Source organism: Pocillopora damicornis, chromosome 1 (genome assembly GCF_964200805.1).
Source record: "Pocillopora damicornis chromosome 1, jaPocDami1.2, whole genome shotgun sequence".
Classification (NCBI taxonomy): Eukaryota; Metazoa; Cnidaria; class Anthozoa; order Scleractinia; family Pocilloporidae; genus Pocillopora; species Pocillopora damicornis.
This window is the reverse complement of record NC_142670.1, coordinates 22,831,943-22,852,470: the sequence shown is the minus strand read 5'-3', so window position 1 is coordinate 22,852,470 and position 20,528 is coordinate 22,831,943. Positions and strand designations below refer to the sequence as shown.

The following is a 20,528-nucleotide window of genomic DNA, read 5'->3' as shown; positions in this document are numbered from 1 at the left end:
ATGTAGTTTGGTAGAGAACGATGGAATACAGGACTTGCATATTCCAGGACGGGCCTAATACATGTCACATAGAATTGCACCAGTTCACTTGGTGCCACTCCAGATCTCTTGAGTTGACGTAAAAAGTAGAGACGAGAGGAACATTTTCTAATTAGTTCAGAGGTGTGCATGTTCCACTTTAAATCATGGCTAATAGTCACGCCTAGCAATTTGGCAGTGGTGACTAATTCAAGGGGTTTGCCATTTAGAACTAGGCGTTCGAAATCGTGGTTGCTGTTGGAAAAACCAATTCGAAGTTCTTTGCACATGGCCTCATTCAGTTGGAACCCATCGAGACTCGCTTGTCTCGAAAGGTCATCCACAGCTTCTTGGAGTTTGCTCTTATTACCCTTTGTAACTATTTCGGAACAAGATGTATCATCCACGTATTTCCACATGTCAACTGGTGTGTCCAAGTCATTAATCATGACAAGAAATAACCAGGGGCCCAGTTTTGTTCCCTGGGGGACACCGGATGGCACAGAGCGCCATTCAGAATGACAATCCTGAGCAAGTTTAACTCTTTGTTTCCGATCCATCAAGAAGTCAACAATCCAACCTTTGACTTGACTCGGAATCATATGTTGTTAGTTTTTGAACAAGAACACTGTGATCGATAAGCTCAAAGGCCTTACGTAAATCGAGTAGGACTACTCTTGCCGTGGCACCATTTCCGTCGGTGTTAACAAGCCAATTATGCGTCATATTGACCAAGGCATGTGTAGTAGACGATTTAGGAATAATTCCAAATTGTCGAGGGTCGATTATTTGTAACACAGCAGGTTTAACGTATTTCTCAACAATGTAATCTTCAGCGAGCTTAGACAGGATAGGCGTGAGGGAAATCGGACGGAGGTGCTTGTAAATGTCATAATAGGCCTTTGTTTTGGCACCGGGACAACGTCTGCCTCTTTCCAAGAAGGCGGAAGGCGGGATTCGTGGAACGAAGAGTTGAGGATCGCAGAGACTGGACCCGCTAAGAGATCAGCATTTTCTTTTAATAACCATGCCGGGATACCGTCTGGCCCATGTGCTTTCGAGGGGTTGAGCGCAGATAGTTTCAAAAGTTGAAAACTCCGATATCATATTTACGGCATGACCTTCGTTGTTGGCTTGTGGTGGGTAAAAAGGATTCTGGGTGAGAGGCTCAAAAATCTGTATTGGGGTCAGGAACGCTGAATTGATGTAATTTGCCAGAACACCTGGTGAAAAACCTAGGTGTTGCAGTAATTTGCTGGTGTTGGCCCGCGTTTCTGAGGCAGGTGACATGCCGCTGAGCTTTTTTACCTCTTTCCACCATATTTTTGCCTATCTGAGATAAAGAAGGTTAACATATAAAATGCTTGGGACAAGACAAATTTGAACAATGTTTTTCATTGTTTTTGTTGATGTCGCTGTTACCGCTGCTATATTGTAAATTCCTAACTTATTGTACAGCGGAGCCCTAGATAAAAAGCTCCGCCCTCTCCCTCCCAAAAACGGTAAAAAAAAAAAGTAAAACAAGGACAAAACTTGGCAGCATCGAGCATCACTTGTCTTTTGTGAAGACACAAGGTTCTTAGAGAGCATTTTCGTGTGTTTTGTTTCTCTCCTCTTATTATTTCAGGGGGATGGAACAAAAGCCGTTAATAAACTATCCGCAAATTTTTCTCAAATTCCTTCTCTTCTTCATGATCGGTAAGTTACGAAAAAAAAAGTTTTTCTTAATAAACCTTTTTTCGCCTTCTTCATTATACAAGTCTTTGAAAATTCAGTTTTTCCTACTTGAGTTTACACGATTTCCTTCGGTTATTTAGACCGATTATCATAGAAAGAGGAAATTTATGCTAATTTCCATTGCGACAAGCCATCTTCGTCTGACATCACGCAGCAGATTCATATACCGGTTCAAGATGTTTCTATCGATGAGCTTAGTATACTTTGGGAAATTCGACTTCGAGTCCAGGAAATAGTAAATTAAAATTAAAAAAGTCAAACAAAAATATCGAAATTAACAATTTAACGGTCGACAGATGCCACCTGTTTTTGAGGTGAGTACCTTTAGACTAATCCTTAAACAACTTTCTCTGAGACTTGCACAATACGCGATTTTTACTTTTGATAGATAAGCTATGTTTATGATCGAATATACAACAAGAAAAATATAACTATTCCTTACCATATGTCAGCACTGTTCTTATGTAAAAACAACTTTTCTGCCGAGACGATTAAAAGCGGTTAAAATGTGCTTCCCTACGATGCAAAAATATAAAATTCCCGCCTAATAAAACACAGGGAAATTGAACATAACATAGTGCCATGCTTAAATGTTATTTAGAGAGGAGAGATGTGAATGTAACCATTTTGAATAAAGTAATTCGTATTTGCCGAAGTTTTTGGTCGTTTTGCATCCAACATCCAATTTTCTGAATAAGAAACGATATAAAATTTTCTTTTAATACCTTTTAATTTTTCAAAAATGAGGTTCCAGTCATGGGTGGATGTCAAATGTCGGTTTTTGACTTAGTCTTTTCTAATTAGAAGATCCTCGCAGCTACGAACACTACTGAAACTAGTAGTTGTAAATAGGACCTGAAAAAAAAAATTCAGGCCCGTACGGGATTTGAACCCATGACCTCTGCGATACCGGTGCAGCGCTCTACCAATTGAGCTAACAAGCCAACTGGGAGCTGGTCAATGAATTGGGCACAAATAAACATCCAAGTGAATGAAGAATTTAGATATATGAAAATTCACATATTTGCACTGCGGTGGAGAGATGAAATTAGAAGATCCTCGCAGCTATTGTGCCCAATTCATTGACCAGCTCCCAGTTGGCTTGTTAGCTCAATTGGTAGAGCGCTGCACCGGTATCGCAGAGGTCATGGGTTCAAATCCCGTACGGGCCTGAATTTTTTTTTTCAGGTCCTATTTACAACTACTAGTTTCAGTAGTGTTCGTAGCTGCGAGGATCTTCTAATTTCATCTCTCCACCGCAGTGCAAATATGTGAATTTTCATATATCTAAATTCTTCTTTTCTAATTGTTGTAACATTACCTCTTTTTGTTTCAGCAAAAGAAATAAAGGAAACATATAAATAAGGTTGTGCTCATAGGTGAATCGAAGGATAAAGAATGATTCTCTCTTTGCGACTCACTGAGTCACGTTAGTCAATAATACAGTCCATGTTACGAACATGAAAAATGAACAAATTCTATGCCTGCATCAAGGTAACGGTTTTCTGTTTCTACCCCATGCGTATGACAAAAGTTTTAAGTTGATCGCCAGCTCCCAGCCGTGGATTAAACTTCCAAAATCGACCTGTTTTTATGAAAAAAAAAAGCCGTATTATGAAAATAAATTTAAAAGAAAAGCTTGCAGCTGTCAGTTCCATGTGGAAATTAGTGCAAATGACGCAAATGGGTGTTATCCGCTTCGCTCGATGGAGAGAATTGGGTCTCATAGGAATATCTTTACATATTAACATGCGTATTAGACACCGAAATTAGTCCTTTGAACAACATTGTAAAAATTTCAATTAACTTCTTGAGAAGGTCTAATTTACGGCGAAAAACCCTAGGAAACTTATGACTTTTAAGTCTTAAACTCTTATAAGCAACTGTTAGACAAGAAATTTGCACTATAACGGCATGATCTTTGTTTATAGGGTTTTCTACTGCTTCCAATTGGAAACAAACCTCTCAGCCTTCTGCCTCAAAACGCAGAACAAAGTTCGTGTGATCGTAATTTTTTTTAATGAGTGATTAATAGCAGATTTGAATGCGACAATTTCTTTGACTCACGGCTTTATTCTAACTGAACGTAGCAGTATACAGGACGCGTGTCATATATAATCTTCGTAATAGGCCTTGCCCATAATAGTCTCTGTGGCTCGGTGGCCGAGCATCGGAGCGCAGAATCAGAAGATTTGAGGTTCGATTCCTCATGGTGACTCACAATTTTTCTCTTTGTCCCGCGGTCGTGACAAGACGAAAAAGCTATCGTCCTTTATTTCTTTAGCGAGCTCAAACACTAACCATATTTCTTATTCTATTTGTTACCTGTCGGTATTCTCTTGTAGCTTAGCTCAAAAGGTTTATGCATGAGGTGTTTTTTGGAGGAGAAACTTAACTTCCTCTTTCATTCGAGGGGGTAAGTTTCTAAAGAAACTTTGGGGCTGGTTGGTGGGAGACTGTCACAGGGCAAGCTGACATTTAAAGCGTTAGCTTATCGTCAGAGCGAATGACGAAGGGCTAACGCTCGAAACGTCAGCTTTAAATTTTTTACGGTGGCCAATTAACGTTATCAATTCAGTTGATAAACTAAATTACCTTATTACCTTCTTTACTTTTCGCTGAGCATCATTTAATCATGGATATGAAAATCATCGTGCAGTTCACTGCATTCTACGAGCACAACGAGTATGACAAAGCTTTCTCGGAAATCAATGTAAGTTTTGTTTTCCAGCAAGTGTTAAGGGCAGCAAATTGATAATTAAAATTAAAAAAGGGCGAAGCTCGCAGAACTGATAACACTTTGAGATATTCTTCAGTGGAAAATAGCGGTAGAATTTGAATTTATAACTCGCCAGTTTCATTTTCAAATGTTCCATAAACAGGGAAGCCGACCATTGTAGTAAAAGGTGCAAAGGGAAAATGAAAATAGACTAGCATATATTGAAGTTTCTTTATTTTATCTCTGTATACTTAGGGTGCATATCGTAAAATCGCACAAGTCATTCTTATGAATTCTCGCTTCCAAGCCAGGCCTTTCCAGGACAAACATTCTTCTCCCTTACGCTTTAATCGGGGAGAGGAACGTCACTAATGGTAGATAATTTTTTCCCTGATATCATGAATCGAGCCGTGGATTATTATAAATGTTAATAATAAAGATATCTATACAGCGCCAAATCCACTAATTAGCCAGGGCGTTTTACAGTTAAGATTATGAAAAAGCTGAAAGAAAGGGGAAAAATAAACATTTATATAGGAAGTCTGTGTTTTGATTTTTTCCGTAGTACAGTGCTCGGTATATGTAGAAGTAGAGCGTGATATATATTGAGATACGGGAAAAAACAAAGAGATTATACTTTCGTTCCTACAAGCCTCTTTCGTAATTACTCACTCATCAGGGGATTTTATAGTCAAGAATATATGTAATTTGCAAAATAGGCGGGGTGGTAAATTTCAATGCTTTGTTCAATTGTTACGCAGTAAAACTTTCTGTAGCGGTATAGGGAAACGAGTTCATTACGTTTATTGAGTGATGATAATTCAGGTCGGCGGATGATAAGTAACTTTTCTTTGAGGCAGAGGTTGCATCTTTTGTTTGCGCTGATGTAGGGTGACCTCGATGAAAGGATGCACCATGAAATAAAGTGGTCAATATTATTTTATTTAAGGGTCCAGCTCGGTAGAGTTTCTATGTTTACTGTGTCGGAATGATGCGGAGTGGTGTCTGTATCTAATCTTGAATGAAGTTGTTTTCTGTAAGTCCGATGTATGTTTCAGTGGTCCTGTCGCGTGACGGTGGCTTGGTAGATTGGTGATGATTGGAGGCAGTTTCTGTTAAGTGGGCCTTTAAGTGATAGAGGAATAAAATATTCCTCTACCAAAGCACAACGATTTCTTACAACGCCTCGTCGAAAAAACCGAGCAGCTTCTACGCAGAATGCTTTGGAAAGCTTACTTTCAGGGTTCCTCAACCTTGATACGATCACCCACTCCAAAGTCTACCAAGAACCCTTCTCCGATCGACGAGTCAAAAGAATTTGAAGACGACATGCTAAAGATGATATAATCGACGAAATTTAAACAAGTAAACAACCCTTTTCTTAACAAACTCAAAGACGACACCAAACGCAAAAAACGAAACAAAGTTACTCATCGCCGCTGTCAAAACAACGAAACTTAACAAAATAGAACCGTCATCATACAACGATATACTAGAACAAAATACCACAAAGTCCTCCAAAAAAGCACAAAATAATTTCACACGAGCCATCCATTCAGAAAACAAAAACTGAACATCGCAGCGAAACTGAGCATCGATGACAGGGTGGACGCCACAACTAAGAAAGACGTGGACACCACAGCTAACAAAGACGCACAGCTGACAAAATCACGAGAGCATCCAAATTCAACCAATGGAAAAACGTGGCATCCGTGATCGCGTGGTGTAAAGCTATCAAAAACAAACAACACCACAGTTTTACATGCAAAACATTCGATTCTTATGCACAAAAAACATTATGAGCTCGTGTGCGCATGCCGCCACAGAAACAAAACGTTACCGCGTAACAATTGAAGTATTATTTTTTATGTAAATTTATAAAGTATATAAACGATGGTACGAATATTCTTGACGATAAAGTCCCTTTATGAGTGAGTAATCACGAAATAGGCTTGTAGGGATGAAAGTATAATCTCTTTGTTTTTTTCCCTATCTCAATATATATCGCACTCTACTTCTACGTATCGAGCACTGTACTACGGAAAAAACAAAACACAGACTTCCTATACATATATATATATATATATATATAGCTCTTTGGCATACAAAGCTTTGCTTTCATGTCCAAATTGAGCACTCTACTAGGATGAGTCATTGCTGTTAGCATTATGCGCGCTCACTAGTTTATCTAGTTTGAGCACTCTGGCATGGCTTAGGTGATCCCACATGTGTGAGATCACTTGGGGTAGCTATATTGACTTACCTCCATCCTAGCATCAGCACTGCACTGATGAGGCCCAGAAGGCCGAAACAGTACTGTCTGCAGTTAGTTATATATATATATATATATATATATATATATATATATGTGTGTGTGTGTGTGTGTGTGTGTGTGCGTGTGTGTGTGTGTGTGTGTGTGTATATATATATATATATATATATATATATGTATGTATATATATATGTATGTAAAGGTATAAACTAATTCAAAAATTCTAAAATAATTAAACATATTTATGATCTTAAAAAATTAAAAGAGTTATAAGCTTTCCTAGTGCGTGCAACAATTTGGGTTGCTGTATTTTAAACGGATTGTAATCTTGAAAGTAAATGCTGAGGTAGACCATATAGCAGTGAGATGCAGTTATCAAATATTGAATTAATAAAGGCATGAACAGCAATTTTTGCACTCTCTTCTTCAATTTACTTTCTAATTATGGGGACCACTCAAACATACAAACCATACACTGCAACACACGTTTTTTCGTACCCATTATCGCTATAACTCCATTTGAACAAGTCCTCGCTGTACCAGATTTGGAATTCTTGGTTCGTCTCCACCGTCAGCGGGGTAGAGAAATTATCGAAGAGCAGTTGTGGCGATTCGGTTGTGGCCCAAGGCAGGCTGTAAAACTTGCAGTCCCAATAATCTGATAGGAAATCACTCTTTGGGAGAAGAAGATTACGGTTTTTGTCAGTTATCAAGGTGGCCATTTGGTTGGGAATGAGACGTTTCCAAAGGCATCCCCATTTGGATTGATAGCTTGAGTTCGATGAATGACAGGTCACGTAACCAGATTTGTACGTTAATTTGAATGTAATGATGTTACCCGCTTTGGAGGTTCTAAAGAAACCGTACGAATCATCTCTTGCTCCAAAGCAAACTGTAGATGGCGTCATCTGTATCCATCTTACTGTTGGGAAAAGAACCAGCACATATGTGATGAATTGATTTTGAACAAAAGAATGAGAGTTGGGTAAAAAGAATACACGGCTTGACAGCAAGCTGCTCAGTCAGGCAGGTGGATAGGAAAGCAGGAGGGACAAAAGGGGATTCAGACTTCTGGAGGAGCAGACGGACTAGTGGTTGGCTGAATAGGACTGACAATCCATTAGACTTGTTAATAAATACTCCCGCGAATTGTCCAAGGCAAGAGTTATTTGACTGTGAAAAAGTTTGTTGTGTCGTACTGGAATTGTAGTGTAGTAAATAGTTTTTCTTCGAAAAAGAAAGATATGCCTGGAAAACTGTGTTGGAGCCGATTACCGCTTAGGCAATGGAGAACCTTTTTTTTCCTGTTAACATACTCTCATTTGAACACAGAGGAGGTTGGGAGAATTTGAGAAAGTTATGCAAACCTGACCCGCGGCATAACTTTCAAGAAATTTCCCAGTCCCCACCCCCCCCCCCCCATTGTTTAAAGAGAGAAAGTAAACATGGGGAAAAGTACCCTATAAACAGATCTCTCCAATAACATTACAGAAGATAAATGTTGTTTATTTATAACTTGGCTGATATCTAATTTCCGATCAAAATTGAGGATCAAACTTGTGGCAAGTGCCAGCACCGTGTAAATGGAACTATTTCAGCTTTGAACTTCTGGATCATGCTCCATAATTCAATCCTGCATGGGTCTTCCTTTCTTGCCGATGTAGACTTTACTGCAGTCACAGCGAATCCTGTAAACTACGCCGTCTTGTTAAGCCTGGTTTTTTTTTTTGCAAGAAGACACTGTTTGTATTATGAATCACTACAACCGTTTCACCTGCACACAAGCCGGGTAGATGTACCGTGATCTAGTGCTTACTTCGTGGACTTGTATTCCATCCAGGGGGGAGTAATGGATGCTGCTGCCGAGGGTTTCTTGTGGTTCAAGTTAGTCGTAAAACAAGAACGATGATTCTCTTGGACGCCTTTACTTTCTTCCTGATCTTGTGGTTGAACTCCTTGTATCTCTCTGAATATCTTCATCTTCAAATTCTAGTGACTCATTTGACATTTCTTCCCCAGTCTCCTTGGCAGTCAGTGGATCTCCATCGCCTAAGCACTGAGCCATATCACAGTGGTATTCTTCTTCATTAAATACGATAAGGTCGCCTTCAAGAGTAGAGGCGTGAGGTCGAAACGCGCGAAAGTGGCGCGAAATGGAAAAAGCCGTGGGGGATGGAGAGAGTTGTTCTCGGAGAAGAGCTGCTAATGGCAATATTTGACGGCAAGGTGTAAAAAATTACATTTGAAAGTATTTCTTTGACTATTTGCACCTTCTATATTGACTTGTAAGCTTATTTTATTCTTCTAAAAGGTGAGAACTTCGATCTTCGATATCCTATGATCCTTTTTTCAAATATCCCATATACTTTTAATTTTCCGCCCAAATATCCTTTATCCCTATATTTTTTTAACCAAATATTCAGTATCCTGATAATCCCTAATAGGACCTTAGGAAAGAACCCCAAGAGGAGGAGTTTGATTAAGTTGAAAATGAGTGTCACTGTAACTTATCGTTCTTTAAATTAACGAAACCTTGCCCGATTCAACAGCCCAAAGATATGATTGAGAAGTTGAATCGCTCATCGTGCCTTGTAAATTTTTGCTGGTCAGTACAGTTTTGCTCGAGCCTTTTCCAATGACTGACATAACATTTTCCCTTCCGTTTAAGTCACTCTTAGACTTGCATCAAGTGTTGTTGGATTTCTGCCTGCGAACGTCTTCAATTTCGACTTCGTACTTTGCTCGGAGCTTTGTCGGCTAAACTCAAATTTGCCTACGTTTTCCTTGTTCTCTTTGGCTACTTCCTAATTTTGGGCAAATATTCTTCCATTAATTATGGAAATGAACAAAACAAATTGATCTTGCTATCAGTCTTAAGGTGATTCCTCAGTATTGCACTGCGCATCCAGTACTGTGCATAAAAATCTCGTAATAAGGCGAATAATTCCAACAACATGGTATTGTTTTTCAATAAATGAACCATGCAAAGTTTTACTTTGAAAACCCTTGCTTCCAGCTACCGAAAAATGTACCGTGGAATGAGGCTTGCGAAAAATTGCTAGTAGAGGCATAAGTGGGGTAAGTTTGGCCCGTCATTTTCTTAAACAAGCACAGTGAGCTATCTTTTTTAACTGTATTTTTCGAAACAGACATTGGTAAGGAAAGTTTCAGGAAAGACGGTCAAATATTTTTTTTTTTTCTGAGGAATCACCTTAATAAGTCAAAATGGGAAAATCTTAACCACATTCAACATTGATTATAGCCAATCAGATTATTCTGTTCGATTGCTTTCAATCCTTTCGAAACTAGGCTCTTACCGATAGTGCTAGCACTTTTTCTGGCATTATTTGACTTCGCGAGCATTTTTTTTTTACATTTTATCCCAAAAAGCACTGCTGGTATTATTTTGGATTTTCGACTGATTATTTGTATAATTTTGTGTTAAAAAGTACAATCTGACTTTATTAATGTCGTCCAAAGCCACATTTTGCCCTCATTTTAGTGAAAGGAGCCGAGGAGGCCTGGGGAATAGGTTTGATAGGTCAGCGGTTGCCTTCTAGAAACCCAGTCCATCGCACTCGTTCCAAGATGGCGTCATCCATGTTGTCATCGAGGAACAATGTCAGCCAGCCAAGGCAGAGATAGCTCGAGAGCGTACTCTGCCATCAATCAGTGGAAAAATAAGACTATAAGAATATTCTATGTTAAAAAAAATCGGAAAAAAGTGAGCATTTTTATGCAACCCACGAGTACTTTTTAAAAAAGTAGCATTATTTTTGCACTTTTTTGGCAAAAAACAAGCACTTCTTTAAGCATTTAATGCTTTTTTTTTTACGAGCGCTATCGGTAAGAGCCTATTTAAGACAACCTCATAACAATTCAATTTACAAGAAAAATTATGAATCATCAAGAACAAATAATGGGAATCATTCTTTTCTCTCCTGGAGGACAAAAACCATGCACATCAAGACCGCAAATATGATACAAAAAATTAATTCTTTCTTCCTTTTTCCCCAATGTTTTGTTGAAGGACGTTTCCAGGCAAACTAAAGGCACTAAAAACTAACGTGACTTGATACATGGCCAAACAAGAATAGCCATTCACTCAACATTATTTAAAGCGGGTCCAGCAAGTACCATCTTTAAAAATGTTTAAGGTATGAGTTAAAACCACCCACAATGTATTTAGGATTACAGGTGCAACTGTAGCTATATAGGAGCCCTCGATATTACTGCAGGAGGCGTGTTCATCGCGGATGTTTATTTATGAACACTCGTTGATGTCTGATGGGGATCAAGTGCACCACGTCATAACCCACAATTGGATGTTATAAAAAAAAATGTTGAGAAAAGCCGTAACAACACACGTTGATGTTTGATGGGGATCAAGTGCACCACGTCATAACCCACAATTGGATGTTATAAAAAAAAATGTTGAGAAAAGCCGTAACAACACAAGTGGAAAAACATCGCATTTTTTCACTATGTTTGATATCGCCAATCAGCTGTTGACACGTCACTCGCCTTTCTTGTAGTCAACTCGACAACTCACTCGTGAGTTATCGAGTTAAACGCTCGAAGAGAAATTCTATATCCGCGCGTACGCCCATTTATTATTGTTTATGTACAAAATACCGCAAACCTGGTCTCAAAAGATGTAGGACTAGATTAAATAATCCACCATTTCTAATGAGGTTGAATTATGGAGTAGAACTACATTTTAGGATAAATGTTTCATTATTTCCGGCACCATAATTCGAGTTAAAACGACGTTTTAGATTACTCTTCTCTTTGAATAGCTGGGATTGGAGGAAACTTATTAAAACCACCTGAGCAAGTTTGTCCATCTCAAGTGTATCCAGTGAGGTATGTACATAAATGTGATTCAATAGTGTTGGTACATTTAGAATTCACATGACAAGAAAGATTTCTTGCACATTCGTCAATATCTGAGAAATTACTGGTTTTCAATCGCAACTCTTGGAGTATGATACATGTATAAACCTTCTTATTTTGAACATTGAATGCGATAATTGTCGTTAGAGAGTTGTTGGTCGTTTCATATAAAAGAAAGCTGGTCAGCGAGAATGTTCGGCATTTTGTTGTCTTGCTTTCAAGTAAGATTAAGGATTTTCATTTTCTACCATCGATAAAAAATATTAAGGATAACTACTTTATCAAAAAAAAACAAGCAAACAAACCAAGAAGGAATGTACAAATTAAACAAACAAACAAACAAACAAACAAAAAAGCAAACACAAGCAAACTAACACTTCTTAAAGTCATAACGAGGCAATTACAATCTAAAGGCCTTTACCTGTGCAGTTCCGTCCATCTCCGTTAAATCCAAATAAACAGGTGCACACAAAGGATCCATTTGTGTTTTGGCAAGAAGCGTTCAGTTGACAATCATGAGTATTTTTTTGGCATTCATCAATATCTAAGAAAATGAAAAAGGAAAACAATTATATACGAGTGAGATAAACATTCGTTTTTTTTTTAACTCCTATGAGGTGAAAAAGCATATGTTTAGTTATCAGTGTGACAAATCAATTGTTAGACTGAACCAAAACTTTCACTGCAACGGAATCTCTCTAAACACCATCCCAAACTGTAGCCGGATATCACTGGTCAAAGATCAGCCTTAGTAGCCTTCTTTGGTAGACTTTTTTTCTCGCGGATTGTGAAACCTAAAATTTCATTCCTTAAAAAAGTCTACTTTTATTCTCAGTAAAGGCTTATTTTGTTTATATGAAAAACAAAATAATTGCTTGCAGTTATGAGATACCGAGTTGAACTCTCGAAGAGAAATTCCAAATCAACACGATCCCATGTATTGTTCTCTATGTATTGAATGAGGACAAAATGGCCGAGTTTCTCAATGATATATTATCTGTCTTGCAACGCGGCTGAATGGTGCGGCACTGTAGTTGAACGTGTCATGCAGGACTATTTCAACATATGGTAGCGAAGAGATTAATTTCACCTGCGCAGTTTTGTCCATTTCCAGTATATCCAGCGTGACATTGACATACATGTGATCCAAGGGTGTTCGTGCATGTAGCATTCACGTGACAAGAGTGATTTTCTTTACACTCGTCAATATCTGTAAAATCATAAACATAAAAAAAAGAATTGTAATTAAGAAAAAGTTGCCGAGCATAAGCTTGGAAACCTGTCTAGTGGTTCTAGATAGAAGTACTTCACATTACCACTCACCAGAGTTTTTCACGTTACTCCCGAGCTGAAATGTGTTATCATCACGCTTGTCTTCAGCCCTACATTCATCTCTTTTTTATACAAGGTATGCTGGTAAAACAAGTCTTACAAAGATGATAGTGCTATTCTTTCTAATAGGAATGGTTTAAAAAAAAACGCATCAAGTACCTGTGCAGTCCCGTCCATTTCCAGTATATCCGGGGTGACAAGTACAAACATACGATCCTTTGGTGTTCGTGCAAGTAGCATTCACGTGACAATGGTGATTTCCTTTACATTCGTCAATATCTGAGAAACCATAAATTTATTTTGCACTTTACCATTTTTATGACTCATAGTCATTAAATTCCTTTAATCACTACAAATTATAAAACAAGTGTTTCCCTTTTTTGTGCTACATAAATTAGATATTACGAAATTCAGGTACAATTTGCAGTCACGTTACAAGCATGGCTGCCACTCATCGATATCTGGTAGTACAAATGATATAAATATAGAATACTTCATGCAAAGTCTGTCTGTATGGTATCTACGCACGAGCTCGTAGTATCCGAAATCGAGAGTGTCATAATATTGGCTGGCCTCCGTTTCCGGCCAGCGGTCATCATATTAGTACCTAGGTCACCGCATATAAAATATAGGCATTAATTATTATTTACGTGTGATTTAGTGTAGTGTTCTTCTTGCTCCGGAATAAAACGTGTATGTGTCTTACAATCTACGCCTCCTGTTCTTTTAAAAGAGAACCACAACAGTGGGAGTGAACGCAGCAAACGAGAAAGATTTTTGATATAAAGCAACGAGTCTTTACATATCTTACGGACAGACTTTACGTGATGTATTAGGTTTATTATATAGTTTACATGTACATAAGAAGAGTAAATTTCTCTTTTATAACAATTAATTGTCAAACAGACAATGATTTACAAATCGATCATGAAAGATAAAAACCATATAAATTTCCTTTTTCGATAACAAGGCATGTTAAGCCTGAGGGTTCCTAATCTTCACTGTCTTGAAAAGAGTGAATATACTCCGCAAGATACATGTTTAGTTCCTCAGGCGATATTGTCTGTAGTTCAATCATTGAAATATTAGACATTTTCAATGAGCGCTTGGGCACTTATTGCAAATTTCGGCTAAAACTTGGAGGGGGAGGGGGCACTTATTTGTAGGATGGGCACTTTGGCGATTAGTCGAAAGGGGCGCTTCTTAAGTTACCTCGGCAATGGGACATCAAAATCAAAATAAAAGGTAATACCTAAAGGAACTCTGCAAGCACACGAAGATTAAAAAAATTTGAAATTGAAAGTAAAATTATTCTGCTGTACTAATTGCACTGTTGTTGAAGGTTGAAAAGTTAGGAAAAAAAATGTGGCAGTAGAGACAGATTGTCTTTGTATCTATACTATTTGAAAAAGTGAAAGAGAGAAGGGTGGGGTGGGGTGGGGGGGGGGGGTGATCCGAGTGTAGCCACATATTTGAGAAAAAATATTCCAGGTATTGCTTAAATTATAAATCTCTTATTCGATGGTTAATCCAATAAAACGAGAAGAAATCTTGCTCATTGCTCTTAATTATCCTCGTTCCTTTCGCGCTCGGAAAAATACCAAGCAACTCGTAAAATATCCGCGTGTATTATATTTTAAATCTTCGAAAAATGTGAATGTATGCATATAATGAAACTCGTAACTTTATAGGAATACGAGGTGTGAAAATCATTACGTTGCCTCTTCATCATGAGCCTACAATACTTGTGATAGAAAGCTATTTTTCACGGCATAAAGTATCGCTGTTCTAATCGACATTGGCAAGACTGTCAATATATAATGTATCCTTCCTTACGGATGCAATTATTAGAACCATTAGTGTTAGTACAATTAGCATTAGCATCGCAAACATGACTATCATAGTTGCATTCATCAATATCTGTGAACACATTGGATAATAATAATAAATAATAATTTATCACTTAAATAGCGCAAAATACATATGGATAAGATCTAATGCGCTAAAAGATTAGATTAGATAGATTTGCAAAGAGGAACTGAACAGAGATAAAAATCCTAGCCAATTTGTTGGATAACAAGGCAATTATTAATGATGAACAGTTATTCTTCTTTTTTCTAAGTCTAATCTCATTTTACCTTGGCATGACTCTCCTTTTCCTGAGTATCCTTCATTACAGGTGCAGCTATAGGAGCCATTAGTGTTGGTGCAATTCGCATTAACGTCACAATCATGGCTTCCATTGCTGCATTCGTCGATATCTAGAATCATAAGTGATGTATAAGAGGTAATGTAATAGAAATACGACAGTGGTGCGTGGAAACAGGCCTCTAAAATGTGGGCTAATTTCCATGGGCAATTGTTTATGTGCAAAGCTGCTTGTTTCAATAGTGTAAGCTACTCTTTTTCACCTTGACATGACTGTCTATCTCTAGTGTATCCTTCCTTACATGTGTAATGATACGAACCATTAGCGTTGGACAATTTGCATTAGCATCACAAGTATGGCTTCTATCGTTACATTCATCGAAATCCGTTAACACAAATTATTTACCAGAAAAACCCTAATATATACGAAAACCTGCTTAGATTCAAAGTCAATAAGATCGTACCTAATACCAAAATTTGTTTAGACTAATCTGCTGTACCTTGGCATGACTGTCCAACCCCCAGTGTATCCTTCCTTACAAATGCATTTATGAGAACCATTAGTGTTGGTACAGTTTGCATTAACATCTCTCAAATATATAGCTGCTATCACTGATATTTATTTAGAGGTTCGTCTTAATAGCAAAAAAAAGGCTTTTTAGATTCCGCGTCGTAAAGCCGTTAGCTAAAGTGGACATGGCTGCGTTCATCGATATCTGAGAACACAAAATGTTTAAGGGAGGAATCTTAAAAGAGACGAGAACCTGTTTAGATTCTGAGCCATCAAGGTATTAGCTAATCTGAAAATGCACTCATACGGCAACTTAGAAAAAATAATAACGCAAACTTATCTTTTATAAGCTTTTTTATTTCTACTTTTTTTGACCCATGGGGTCCTCTAAAAACTCCTAGCGAGACGCATCCTATGTTGCTATGTGACGTCACGCCGGCAATGATGAGCTGACGTCGACAAAAACCACATTTAATTCGGTTACCCTTCCCTCCTACTTGATCGAAATATTTACCCCTATCGCATAATTCTCCAGTAAAGCCAACGGTACACAGACAGCGGAAACTTTTGACTGTAAAACCATACTGACATTTGCCATTGTTTAAACAAGGATTTGATCGGCAGGAATCCTAGATCGGTAAAATAAGAAAACAAGATGATAAACTAGAGATAAACCAGTGTCATAATGAAATAGGAAGAGAATGACCTAATTTATTTCGAATTAAAGAATACGTGAATGAAGGAATGAAAACGAATTAACAGAAACCTTACAGCCAAACAGAATGGAAGTAACAGCCTACCTCTGTTTCGCTGTACACGTATATCGCTTTAGGTTTCAATCTTTTGTTATCCGTTGAGTTATTCAGTTCACATACATATGTGTCAGCGTTGTCTTCAGTCGGCCCAAAGTTATAAGAGACGCAATCGTGGTTAAGGAAACACTGGATCTCACAAAAGTCGACATTATTTGAATTAATCGTTGCAATCGTGTGACCTTCAAGAGCCTTTTCGTTTACTTTGCGCACGAATTGAATGATGCGACATGTTTCTGCAAAAACCATGAAAAGCCATAAGGTAAAATAATATTGGCTTGAAGTAGCCGGTGTCAATGCGACGACAATGATATTGTTCTCACTAACCAGCATTACAAATAGTTACTAATTAAGTATTAGGAAACGCGACGGAATGCTTGGGGTTAAACCCTGCGATGAACCGGCAATTCGTCTGAGAAGAATTAGAAATCCTTCTTGTCGCTTCATGCCAAGGTATCGGGAAAAGCTTTGACAGGATGGGCTTATTGATCGTGGCTGACGCTACTTTAATTTTCAATCGACTGACATTAATAAGAATTTACCGAGGCAAATCTAGAAGCATAATAGTTTTTGACCTTGCATAACCCTATTGCATCACCGTGCGTTCCGTTTAAAGAAAGTCTATTTACGTCATTCTTGTGGTACCACAAGTAACAGTTTGATAAATTTTCACTGAAATCAGTTCTATTTTCTGCACAATCACATCATATCACAACGTACAAATTAGTCAAAAGTATTTTACGTAGAGGTTTTATATTTCGCAAAGACGATAGTCCTGGGTATGTTTCATCGTTAGGATTCTTAAAAACATGAGAGTGATTCGAGATATTTGCGCACCAATCAATAAAGTAGTCGAAAAAATAAGTATGACTCCTCTTCGGGAGATCAGAGAAAACCCTAGAAAAGTTTTAAAATTCCGTTGATATGAATCCACCAGAAAATTTGAAAAAAAACTGAAACACGAAACGCTCAAGACGATAGGAAAAGACGATGAGCGCCTTACCTTCTGGTTCAGCATAGACCAAAACAACCGCAGTGCAAATGACTTGGAGCAATGGGATTAGAACCATTTTTAGAATGTCTTATGAAATAGTACGCTCGTGTAAATAATAAGGGGTTATTCAAACGAACTCTGCTTTGAATGTCTTGATTAGAAACAGTTTTTCGCGACTTCACTGAATAAGAAACCTTGTGCGTGCAGTGTCCAGTCATCGATCATTTCAACTGATGCAGTACGTAGAATTTATGCTGCAAAGTCATGAATAATATATGTCGAAAATTTCCTCTCTTTGGTTTTCGAGAGTCACCGTTATTTAAAATTGTTTAAGCAGGCATTTTGATTTATTTTGATTCAACACCATACTAGTGTAGTTAATTTTAAGCGGCAAGAAACGAAATAAAAGAATAAGTTGTGTAAAGTTTTAGGAAATAGCCTTGGAAGTTATCGAAGTTCATTAATATTCTATCCTTAACCAAGTTAATATCGCAACCAATCTTCATGGCAAAAGACAATACAAGCAACTGAAAGAGAAGAGATCACTATGCGGGATCTCCACAAGAGACAGAGGTAGTTATTTTCGCAATACGCTTCACAGAAGTATGATCAGTCCCTATTTTTGATATATTTGAATGTTGATCATCCATTCATTTTTGACCTGCTTAATTTTTTCTCCTTTGGTGGTTGATTTTTGTCTTTGTTTTTTTTCCATGTACCCAAATATTATAATTATTTTAAAAATCAAAAAATGTTTGGAAAGAGAGTTTTAAAATGATCCTTTGTGGTCTTTTCATCACCACTTCTCGTTATACCCTATTGATAGCAGCGATGTTGGGTACATTACGTTTATGAGCACATTTCTGCGTGAGAGATTCCAGCTGCCTGTTGCAAAACAAAGGCTTATTCCCCAAAGTCTCCACAGTTTCTAATTGTTACACCTAACAAAGTAATCCTTCAGATAAAGAAAGCTTTATCTTCATTGTTATGCGATTCTGAGTACAGAAGTTAGTGATAAACATTTCTTTAAGCTTTAATAAAGCGTCCTGTTTTTCCTGATCAGTTATCTTAGGTTATTCTTTCCTTTACTCTGTTGTCAACATGTTCCTTTGAAATTCTCTCATGTAGTATTTTTTAGTTATCGAGATAAAAATTGTTCCATAACACTCCTGCAGAATTTATTACATAGGAGCTTACAAAACTCAGTGAAAAATACTTATAAATTCCACAGAAATGCCTCTTTAAAGAAGGTGGACTGTATTCCTTTTTAAAGGCAATGGTATTCGTAAAAAGATGTAAAATTGTAGTTTAAGAATTTGCTGGGTGCGCGACGGTGGTCAAAAATAATTACTAACAAAGAGTGTACATCTTTCCCCTTTAGGCCTGTGTGTAATTTTTGTGGAAAAAAGCCAAAGTCTGAATCATTTCAACTGAGAACATGACTACAATTTATGCTACTCATCAATAATGCAGCACTGAAATTGTTGTTTTCTATTTGAGACTGAGTTTGTGATCATCGGCAGGAAAAAGTGGGTACATTTATTTCATTTCATATCTACATACCTTGTAAGAATGTAGTCAATTGAAAACCGCACATTTTCAGAGTAGGAGGTTTGATAATACATGCCGTGCATTTCTGGAGGAAATGGAATTTTTCTGATTTTATTCATATTTTACACCCAATTCAATTATTCATAGACAAGCGTTCTCACAAAAGCGAAATTAATCGATATATGATTTGAAGAGCTTTCCTACCTTGGGTAATGAATAAATGTTATCACAGTAAATGATTTCTGAAATAAAAATAAGTCAATATTTTCACAATAGGCTTCAAAGAAGAAATTATGGTTTATCTTTAAAAATGTTTTCAGATAATATTTTTCTCTTTTTTTTTAAATTCGTTTCCTCTTCTCATTTTCCTCAAGTATTTTCAAGTTTACCCATTTCTTCTAATTATGTTAGATTTATATGAAATTTCATGGGCATTGGCGAAAAAATGATATGAATGCTAAAATTTTTGTTTGTAAAACATTAAGTTTTTTGTCAAAATCTAATCATGCAGTGATGGTTATGCAAGACACCTCACGGACTTTTCGCACGTACGTTAGGCTCTTCACCTCAAATCTCGTGGGCTTTGCCTGCCCATAGGCTAAGGGTTATTCTCCAAACGTTTTCCCAGTGTTACGCCTTCATAAGTATTTATTTGAAATAAAAAATATTTCATTAACGTCGTGAGATTCTGAGTAAAAGAAAAAAACAAGAAAGGGGGATGTGGGCTGCATTCAAGCATTCTATGGCATATAACTAATAACTCTAAACTTAATTTAACCGTGGAAAATTATTCCTTCTTTGTGTGACTGAGCGTTTCATTTGATCGAAAGTCTCCTTCGCACACATTTTTAAAAATGTTTCTTTTTTTGCTTTCCTAAATTTTCCTCTGGTATTATCTTTACACGTAGTACTTCAGCGATACAGAATCAGACTGCCAACATCATAAGTTCCCGAAAGAGACCTAAAATGACAATATGCTTAACAAGTTTGCTTGATTATTCCGAAAAATTGTCCGATGAGACTCCTGGCATGAACGAAACGTCACAAACCAGCCACAAACTCAGATTTTTTCGCAAGTTTGAGTGGTTTTTTAAATTTTTTCCTTTCGTGTTATTTTCCTGTCTTTTGCTTTTAATATTCCCGCATCTGGAATTTGTATTTTTTCCAAAATAGAAGATTTGAAGTGCTACTTAAGGGAATAATTTCATGATTGTCAGTTGATTCTCATTTATTATTAAACAAGGGAAGTTCATCCGTAGTTCAACATTCGGAGTTTTGAGAACCGGGTCTAATACAAGCTCCATATCTTTGATAATATCTTTAAAAAAACTAATTCTGCATGATCTTACATCTTTCCTAATTAATCATTGTTGCTTCTTAATTCTTCGTTTCTTCTTCGTTCCGGCCATAATTAGTAAACATAATATTTGAAATGAAATGTTTTAATAAGATATGGAAGCAAAATATCTTCAGAAGCAATAATGATTAAGAGCCAGACAACTTACAATTCATTAAGATTAAGGTAGTTGCTCTGGGTA

At 37.2% G+C, this 20,528-nt stretch overlaps 3 protein-coding genes across 5 annotated transcripts in view; all 3 read right to left on the bottom strand.

Annotated features, from left to right (window-relative positions):
- The window catches only part of LOC149052813 (TNF receptor-associated factor 4-like), a 216,125-nt gene that overhangs the window by 82,678 nt on the left and 112,919 nt on the right, over positions 1 to 20,528 (bottom strand). The gene's annotated exons all lie outside the window — the stretch shown is intronic.
- LOC149052826 (uncharacterized) lies at positions 7,202 to 7,654 on the bottom strand. Its single transcript, XM_089207750.1, has one exon. It carries the CDS (start codon positions 7,652 to 7,654, stop codon positions 7,202 to 7,204), a length of 453 nt encoding a protein of 150 aa, XP_089063876.1.
- Positions 13,429 to 17,662, bottom strand: LOC149052825 (uncharacterized). Of its 2 annotated transcripts, none has more exons than XM_089205849.1 (3): positions 16,434 to 17,432; positions 16,148 to 16,262; positions 13,429 to 15,235 (listed from the first exon to the last, which is right to left on the bottom strand). In XM_089205849.1, the coding sequence occupies exons 1-3, from the start codon at positions 16,776 to 16,778 to the stop codon at positions 15,063 to 15,065; spliced, it is 633 nt and encodes a 210-aa protein (XP_089061975.1). In that variant the 5' UTR covers positions 16,779 to 17,432; the 3' UTR covers positions 13,429 to 15,062. The 2 variants fall into 2 exon arrangements, with proteins under 2 accessions (XP_089061975.1, XP_089061970.1); XM_089205844.1 differs by adding an exon at positions 17,449 to 17,662 and having other exon boundaries at positions 15,119 to 16,262; positions 16,434 to 16,681.